This window comes from Eleutherodactylus coqui, chromosome 9 (assembly GCF_035609145.1).
Source record: "Eleutherodactylus coqui strain aEleCoq1 chromosome 9, aEleCoq1.hap1, whole genome shotgun sequence".
Taxonomy (NCBI): domain Eukaryota; kingdom Metazoa; phylum Chordata; class Amphibia; order Anura; family Eleutherodactylidae; genus Eleutherodactylus; species Eleutherodactylus coqui.
Genome location: NC_089845.1, coordinates 141,177,389 through 141,187,218, shown reverse-complemented (window position 1 = coordinate 141,187,218; position 9,830 = coordinate 141,177,389). Strand labels below are relative to the sequence as shown.

Genomic DNA, 9,830 nt, shown 5'->3' with positions numbered 1-9,830 from the left:
AGACAGATTGAGAGTGATAGACAGACAAAACGATAGCAATAGACAGACAGAGAGAGTGATAGAGAGACAGAGAGAGCAATAGACAGACATAGAGGGAGCACATTTGAAAGACCCAGAGAAAGCAATAGAGAGACAGAGAGAGAGCGATGGAGAGACAGTGAGAGAGCAATAGAGACAGAAAGAGAGAGACAGAGAGTGACAGACAGACAGAGAGACATAGAACAAAAGAGACAGACAGACAGAGAGAGCGATACAAAGGCAGAAAGAGAGACAGAACAAACAGAGAGAGAGCCAGGCAACGAAAGAGACAGAGAGAGAGAGAGACAAACAGACAGAGAGACAGGCAATGAGAGAGACAGACAAACAGAGAGAAAGAAACAGAGTGAGAGACAGACAAGCAGAGAGACCTGTAGGCTTTTTATATTAGATATCTGCTTCAAATACAAAGTGACACTCTAAATAATCACCTAACCAAGCAGATTTAGAAGTTCATAACAACCACTTTTGAAACATTTTATGTTTGCGTAGCAGTCAATCTCGTTAAAAATATAATGGAGATATTTATCAATACCCTAGTATATGGGGACGGCTATGCCTGGAGCTCTTCCTTCTGCTATGTAGTTAGGTGAGTATGGATGCTGTATAGCAGGAGGGGATGTAACAAAAAAATGTATAGAAAAGTCTAATAAAATATTGCAAAAATGCTTAGAATTGCTTATTCTGTACATTAAATAAAAACATTAAATGACAGTTATACTTTAAGTACTTTTAGCTAAAAAGCCTCTAAATCATAGACTGCCTTATTAATTCCCCTATCATCATCTATTATTCTCACTTCATTGGTTTATGTACTTAAACTGCTTTAATTGCTCTGTTATTCTCAGTGCTATAATAACATTTAAACATTTTCTATTCTTTTCTTGTTTGTTGTATTTTATCTCTGTCTATGTCTTCCATCAGAATAAAATATAATCCACCCCTGGCTGAAAGCATTAATCTCCTAAAGTACATTATAAATGACATACCCTTCCAGAGAAGTCCTGCACTGATGTCATCTCTTGGAACTATCAAAGTACTGAACACAACAAAAATGAGACACCTGCAAATTGAAATGGGAAACTAATGTGCTTTACGATGTAACCAATACCAATGCTCAGCTGCAGATGCTGCAGATGTAAGAGTTAATATAGCAAGCCCACCACCTCCTTGTGTCATTGCCACCTCCCTACTGACCCACTCCCACACTCCCCCTGCTATATAGCTGCATTGCTGAAATGTCTCATTCAGGAATAAGTAAGAGCAAGTAGTGCAACAGTCTAGAACTATGTGTAGGTGACTAGTCTACTACTCATTGTGATCATCAGCTTGATCACACAAGGCACAGGACAAGACATGTCCACAGGGTCTGTGAGTGACACTGAGGATCTGCTGGAGTTGAGAGTGCTGGGGCTTCAGTACAGAAAGTCTGCAGGAGGAGCAGGATGCAGTGACCTGCTGCTGGACCACTCCACTGACAACTCAGAAGAAGATGGCATTGCTGACACCTCCACTGGCAAGAAGAAGAGGGAGTGCAGGAGTCAACAGAGCCCAGACAAGAAACAAGTCCCTAGGTCATCTAAGGAATGCAAGCAATCCCAAAGAAATGCAGCCAATGCCAGGGAGAGAGCCCGCATGAGAGTGCTGAGCAAAGCCTTCTCCAGGCTCAAGACCAGCCTGCCCTGGGTGCCCCCTGATACCAAGCTCTCCAAGCTGGACACCTTGAGACTAGCCTCCAGCTACATTGCCCATCTCAGGCAGCTACTGCAGGACGACAGATATGACAATAGCTATGTGCATCCTGTCAACCTGGTAAGAATGAAGCTCCCATACAGCCAGCACCAGTCGGCTTCAAGGGCTGCATCATGGTAATGGACAATGCTGAGTGTTTCTGTGCATGATGATGTCTACTATATGTGATACAGAACTTTTCTGATTGATGTGACCCCACTGAGTTCCAACAAGTTTAGTTCTATACTGTGCTCAATTATATTGTTTACTGTATGTTCAGAAGAAGTCTGCTGTGTATGACAGAAGCTTTAGGGTGTATTTACACTGGCCAGTTTCACGCGCACTTTCTGTGCATTGTTAGATACACAGAAGTCGCATATGAAATAAACACATTATTTTTAATAATAGGTTCTTATCATGATTTTCGCAGTGATGCTGCAAGATAGAAAAAATGCAACATGTCCTATTTATCCTAATCTGTTCAAGAATCGCCTGTTTTTTCCTATGGGAGCTAAAAAAAAGTAATTGTCTCGTGCTGGCATGTAAATGTTAGTTTCATGTGACTTTGATGTGATTTTCTGTTTTCACAATTGGGAGAACATGAATTTTTCATGTACGTAAATATTGCAAGTACAGTGATGAAATGCCTTTTTCTCGCGAAGAGCATCGCAATCGCATTCAAAAATTGCGGGTTCACGAGAGCAATATGGGGCTGAGTTTCTCTGACCAACATTGCACTGTCCCATGTAAATACACCCTAATACTATAGTTACTGCAATTTTTTATGTTTTACAAATATTAATGCATATTTTACATGTATTTATCTATCTATCTCTTATCTATCTATCTCATATCTATCTATTTATCTATCTATCTATCTCTTATCTATCTCATATCTATCTATCTAATATCTATCTCATAACTATCTATCTAATATCTAGCTATCTATTGATCTAATATCTAACTATCTCATATCTATCTATCTAATATCTATCTATCTATCTCATATCTATCTATCTATCTCATATCTATCTAACTATCTCATATCTATCTATCTATCTATCTATCTCATTATCTCTCTATCTATCTAATATCTAAATATCTCATATCTATCTATCTATCTATCTATCTCACATCTATCTATTTATCTCATTATCTCTCTATCTATTTAATATCTAACTATCTCATATCTATCTATATTTTATCTCATATCTATCTATCTATCTATCTATCTATCTATCTATCTATCTATCTATCTATCTATCTATCTATCTACCATGCACACAACCAATCTGGAGGGGCACAAGAATCAATATAGTCACTCATATCGATAACAGCATTGACTATAATATGATACATAGTATTTAAAATTTCTGATTATTATATGAAATTACATGTAACTGTGAACTGTGCAACTGCAGTGATTTCTGTGAACTAAAGGGAAAATTGGTGAATGTGCCTTATTATTGGTTCACATTTATTTCTCTCTTTACAATACTATTTGTATTTCATAACATGTTTAGATGTTGCAACAGATAGAACAACAACATAACTAAATTGATAGAAATTTGATACAGCATTTTGTGCTATTTATTTCCTTCCATGTGTATTAAAGTGCTAGGTAAGATAATACCAGCAGCTGAAGTTACTGTCTAAGTCACTTTCAGGCGAGTGGATGGCAACACGTCCCTAATACAGATCCGTATTACAACGTGTTATAGATAACATTACAACTGTATGCCATCAGTATTTCATCAGTATTTGATCTATAATTACTTTCTACTGAGTAAATACTGATCTGAATTTGTCCAGTAGAAAAGAACAGCAATATGGAGGCAAATGCATCAAAAATGGGTCATGCTGCGTTTTTAAAAAAACATCTGTGAAGAGTACGGCCGTGTGAATAGATACATAGATTTATAGTACCTCCGTATTACAGTCCACAAAACACAGACCAAATACAGAGCCAATATACACATAAAAGTGGCCTTGGGAAGGGTTCACATACATCAATTGGGTCCATCCAGTTGTCTTATCCCTGAGTTGAACACAATGGAGAGGAAAGTTGTGCACTTCGTGCACCAGTCCGGTATCCATAACTAGACATAGAAATGCTGCGTGTGATATTTTTCTGCTTGGTGCAGCAAGGTATCCAGCGTCACAACAAATGCCAATGGACCCAAAACTTTTCCCATAGGAAATTATGGGATCACAGAACCCTGGACATACGTGATGGGTGACTTACATCTGTCTAATATTTTTCATTCACTTTTTCAGTGGACTTTACAAATCTATCTATCTGTCTATCATTATCTATCTATCTATCTATCTATCATAATCTATCTATCTCTTATCTATTTATCTATTGATCATTTATCTATCTCTTATCTATCTATCTATCTATCTATCATTATCTATCTCCAATATCTATCTATCTCTTATCTATCTATTTATCTATCTATCTCTTATTTATCTATCTGTCTATCTAATATCTATCTTTCTCATATCTATCTCTCTCTCAAAATAGTTTGGACAGCGCGCATATTTTTTTTTCACTGGAAACGTGAATTCTCTCTCATATCTATCTAGTTATCTATCTATCTCATATCTATCTGTCTATCTATATGTCTATCTCATATCTATCTATTTGTCTATCTATATGTCTATCTCATATCTCATCTCTCTCATATCTATCAATCTATCTCATCTCTCTCTCTCATATCTATCTATCTATCTATCTATCTATCTCATATCTCTCTCATATCTATCTATCTCATATGTCCCTATCTATCTATCTATCTATCTATCTATATATCTCATATCTATCTATCTATCTCATATCTAGCTATCTATTTATCTATCTATCTCATATCTATCTATCTATCTTTAATGTTTTAACACAAAACAAATGAGGAAAATAGATTTGCCTGTATAGATTCTGTGCATGTAACGTGATAATGTGTGTAATATACATTAATACTTCCAACTGTCATTTGATAACGTCTAATCCTTCTTTACAGACATGGCCATTTGTGGTTTCGGGAAGACTGGAATGTGATCCCAAAGAAGTTAATGTATCCACTAGGCTTTGTGGGGCCACCGCTTAGAAGAGTTTCTCTCTGTTGCATCCTATCTCTTATATGAACCTTACCAAGAATACTGATCACTAATGTCAAGGACTATATGCATCGCGTGACTTTAATTTCCAGTATTTTAAAAAAAGTGCACTTAGCTATGAATTTATACCAGTTCAGTGGACATTTTATGTCAACTAAAAAGGATTTAAAGTCCTGAATGCACTCCAAATATGATATGAAGGAAGACCATCTACATATATACATTGTGATGTCTGAAGCAGCATTCCTGTTCCAAGCAGTATTATAAAGCAGATAATAAATATATAATATATTTTTCTAGATGTTGTGTGACTATATATGACTGTGAATATCTTGTACTTTTACATGTTGTTTCTTTTTTTTATCACTGTGAGAAATGCTGATACTTTTTTATAGCTTAACAAGAGTTAATACTGAAGAAAGTGGATAACAGCAGAGCTGAGTGAGACATGCAAGACAGTATGGATGTAGCAGAGCTCAAGCGTCATCTAATCACCGTATCATTCTGTATCAGTTGTGTATGTGATATTTTTGTGGGGATTTATATGAATCTGGGTATGACATATACGAGCACCATCCCCAGAAACTTTCCTGATGTTCTTAGACTAAGGCTATACGTTCATTTTGGCTGTGATGCAAGATGTGCTGCCCAAATCACTGTTGTACACAGCAACATCATGTCATGGCCAAAATCCTTGTCTAGCCCTAGCCTGAAAGCAATAAAAATGGTCAGATCTATAGTCACAATTTAAATGTCAATTTAAAAAAAAATCCCATTACAGGTGCTTTCCCACTGGGCGGAATGAGTCTGCGCGGACATTTATGCATCAAAGTCTTATCCATATAGGGCTTGAATTCCGTATCAGTTAAAATCTTTACTTCATACGGGACGGAATAGGCTGCATGATGCACCACAAGCCACAGTAAATTCCGCACAACCAACAGCCTACCTGCGGATTTTGATGCAGAACCGAAAATGGCTTAAAACCTGCTTACAACTCCACAACAAAATCTGCAATTCTACCTGCGGGTTTTGATGAGGAATTCCGTAATTGAGGATTTGGCTTCGTCATGCATCCCGATTCCGTCCAATGTGAAAGACTTCTAAGTAGGTTTGCCTACAGTCCTATATAAAAGAGTGTAATATATTTTGTGCCAAACAACAAACTCCTCGTAACTACTTGGGACAAACTCAGCTCTGCTGCATCACCATATGAGATAATGTCCACCTATTAAACTCTACTGACTGTACAATGCTTCTTTAATTGTTGTAATTACATTTCACAATGACATTAAAGGTATTTATTAAATAAAAGTGTCATACAGCTAATTATAAGTGTGACTACCCGCTACAGTTCTTTTTCACTGCGAAATTCGCAGCGTTTTTTTTTTCTCCAGGGGTCAATGGGACTTGTTAATGTTAAAATCGTAATTTACTGCCAAATCACGATTTTGCGTGATCACGATTTTAACATTAACAAGTCCCATAGACCCCTGCAGAAAAAGAACTGTAGTGGGTCGTCACCCTAAATCTGAAATAACTTTTTGCAAATATTGTATCAAAATTTCAGCCACATTTGAAATAGTTTATGTTTAACTAGACAGCTGTACATGGCAACACAGGTGTCCTTCGTGCTCTGTTTTTCTTCAGAGCTGTAAAAAAAGAGCAATGCATTACGTTTTAAATGCTGTTTTTTTTAATTCTCGTGTCACAAGAACAAATTACACAGCGTTTCGAGTGCACAAAATTTGCAAGCATAATACATAGTCAGTAGAGCACATTGATTTCAATGGGTTCGTTCACATGCGCGTATTTTAAGCGTATATTTCGTTTTTCCACAAAGAAATACTCAGCATGATCTATTCAACTGCGCATTTGCGCACGTAGATATCAGATATTGGACTAATTACATTAATTTCCCATTTCAATAAATAAGAGTATGGTTTGGGGGTTTTTTTTGTGCATAAAAAAGTACAGTAAAACGCACTTGCAGGCGCAAATTTTCTATATCCGTTGCGCAAGTAAGTGGAATAAATATGTTCATAAATGTATGTATGCCCGTGTGACACTGGTCTTAGCGTTTTTGTTTTTTTTTTAAACTTAGCAAATCTATTCAAACAATTGCAGTATTAATATTAAAGCATTTTTGGTGGTGCTTTTATAAATTGTGTAATATTTTGTACAGGCATGTGTGTTTTTTTTACTGGTGTTATTGAAATCTTATAGAGTTGCCTATGGGAAAAATTCCAGATAAAACACCATACCCATAGCATTTTAAGCCTAAAAAACAACAAAAATAGCAAAATAAAAAATAAAAAATAATGTGTTTGTAGACTTTCCAATATTTTTCTGCTAACTATAAAGCCATATCAGTGAAAAAAAACACATAAAAATGTCAATGAAAATGCCACAAAAATGTGTTAAATCTCTGTATGTGAATTTAGTCTAATGCAGAAGTTAATGTAGAGTATTTGCTGATGAACGTCCTCTGTACTTTCCAGGCAGGTGTTTCTTTCTATGTTACTCTTGTTTGTCTATTTCTCAGCACTGTTTGAAAGTAATTCTTTATTTTTCTATAAACTATTGAAACTAAAAACAAACTCTGTGATTCCTCTTATTGCTTAGTGACTGATGTTATGTTTCTCTGTGACACACTACATAACAAAAGTGATACAATGTTGCTTTCAGACAAGCGTATGTTAGCTCCTCCTTTGGTCTGTGTTTTGCAGTTAGATCTATTGTAAATCTATGTATCTACTCACAGTGCTGTATTTTTCAAGGCCGTTTTTTTAGGTAGCGTGACTTATTTTTTGCTTCCGTATTGCTATTCTTTTCTATTGGGCAAGTGCAGATCAGTATTTGCCCAGTAGAATACAAAAACAATAACAGAGGCAAATACTGATGGCATACGGTTGTAATGTCATCTATGACATGTCCGTAATACGGATCCCTATTACGGACGTGTTACAATACGCTCATCTGAAACTGACCTAACTGAGGTTCATGTATCAAAGTGTTTGTATTTCATGTGTCTGAAGAAATTCTGTTTAGGATTAAATTGTATATAATCAGTAAACAATGTATTTCTTCAAATGTTGCTTTCCATTCATAGATTACTGACATGTTAGCCTGAAAGGATCTCTGTACATGTTTATATGGAGCAGTGAATGGGAATGAGCATTAAAAAGGGCTATTGTTCACCCCACCACCATCCCATATACATGGACATTACGGTTAGTAAGATATACAGTACATGACCTCATGACCTGAATTTTCTGTTGATCCAAACTGAAGGAATGGAATGATAAATATCTCATAATGCTTTGGTTACCAAGCCATAACCCCCATAAGAATTTTGCGTTGTCTTAAGACTTCAGAAGGAAGAACTAGAAATCAAAACAGTTTTAGCTGCGTTGAGTGCAAGAATCCAAATACAGAGGTTGTTGGAAAGTAGTGATGTAATGGTAGATTCTGGTGGATGTTATGTTACCGATAACTCTGCTTGCCTCAGCATATTTACACTACACTCTTTATGTTGCTTTCAGAGGATAAGATAATGGAATGTGTCTTCACAATTAAGCAGATTTTTCCTCTTCCTACTCTTCAAGATTAGCAGTTTCCACCTCTCTCTATATGAATGGCATTTAACTATGTATCTATACATGTTCATATTTGGTTGTGATTGTCTTATATTGCTGGAATTAACCACCCTTGGAGATACATTAAAGTGTATATGGTCTCTACATAGTGAGGCTTATTTAGGGTATGTTCAAGCAGGGCAGATTTGTTGTGCTAAATGTAGCTGGATTGTCCGCAACAAATCCACAAGGAATTCCGTATCAGTAAATCAGAGCCATTTTTGTGAAAATTTTTGCTTATGGATTTGCCATTGCAGATTGGGACCAAAAAACAAAAAGTGGGTCCTCACCTTCTGCACTTTCTCCATGTTTCTCTGAAGAGTCTAGCCTGCTTCCCAGCTGATCTCCCTGCCTCTCGTTATGACGTCTTGGCCGAGGTGATCGCTGCGGCTAATCACTGTTTGTCTATATGACTTGTCAGCATGCACGCCAGATTGTAGGAAACTGGTGAGACTATGTGAGTATGTATGCAGCCCTGCTGTCAGTAGGTGCACCTAAAATATTAGGAAGCACCTACCTCTAAGTATATTAAATGTATCGTGGGACTCCCATGCGCCATTAAAAAAAAATCTATGTGATCTACCAATTTATGTCAATTTCAGCTATAACACTGGTCAACACTGAAATTGTTACTGACTTAAAATCTGTAGAATATTGGTGTGCTGAACACAAATATGACCATGGAAAGTTTTTATTGTCTCTCGTTCTAAATGTATTTCATATAGTTTCATATAGTTCATTTAAAGCAGCTACTGAATTCCATTGAGTATAACAAGTACAGCTGGCACCACTGTGGTGATTTGAAGGTAGTTGCCCTTTTAATGGGACTGGAGCAGGGATATACAAAATACATGTGTTCCTTAAGTGAGTGGGATAGCTGAGCAATGGAAGTGGACTCGCAGACAAAATGTAGCAGTTGGAGAGAAGAATATCCAGCACCCAGCTCTGGTTGAGGGTGAATACCCATTTGCGTCTTTCTTGCGCATTTTTTTTACGCAATATCGCTGCGCTTTTTTAACGCGATTGTCAATGGGACTTTCTAATGTTAAAAACTCATCTCGGGGGCGGAGCCTGACCGCTGAGCCTGATGTTAGCCTGAGCACAGAGCTCCATCAGCGCGGCTCTTTCTGGGACCTTTCCAGCTGCTAATTTTTGCTAAAAATGAAGAAAATGGAAGAGAGAAGGGAACAGAGGACCCCGTGGGCTAACTGAGGACAAGCCGACATGCAGCGGTATCTAAAAGAACTGTGCGCCCGCTCTCCATACGCTGCACCTAAGATGGTGCAGATGAGGGACTCCACTGCCACA

General features: G+C 37.1%; 1 protein-coding gene across 2 annotated transcripts; it reads left to right on the top strand.

Annotated features, from left to right (window-relative positions):
• Nucleotides 1-1,313: 1,313 nt before the first annotated feature.
• MSC (musculin) lies at nucleotides 1,314-7,534 on the top strand. Of its 2 annotated transcripts, none has more exons than XM_066578574.1 (2): nucleotides 1,314-1,848; nucleotides 4,788-7,534. In XM_066578574.1, exons 1-2 carry the CDS (start codon nucleotides 1,393-1,395, stop codon nucleotides 4,872-4,874), a joined length of 543 nt encoding a protein of 180 aa, XP_066434671.1. In that variant the 5' UTR covers nucleotides 1,314-1,392; the 3' UTR covers nucleotides 4,875-7,534. The 2 variants fall into 2 exon arrangements, 1 of the variants encoding a protein (XP_066434671.1); XR_010786635.1 differs by having other exon boundaries at nucleotides 1,761-1,904; nucleotides 4,788-4,870.
• The last annotated feature ends 2,296 nt before the right edge of the window (nucleotides 7,535-9,830 follow it).

Excerpts from the sequence above, each read along its gene's own strand:
- MSC (XM_066578574.1), top strand. The coding sequence starts at position 1,393 with ATGTCCACAGGGTCTGTGAGTGACACTGAGGATCTGCTGGAGTTGAGA. Across the intron at positions 1,849-4,787 it reads ATGTGCATCCTGTCAACCTG|ACATGGCCATTTGTGGTTTC; the intron begins GTAAGAATGAAG and ends CCTTCTTTACAG.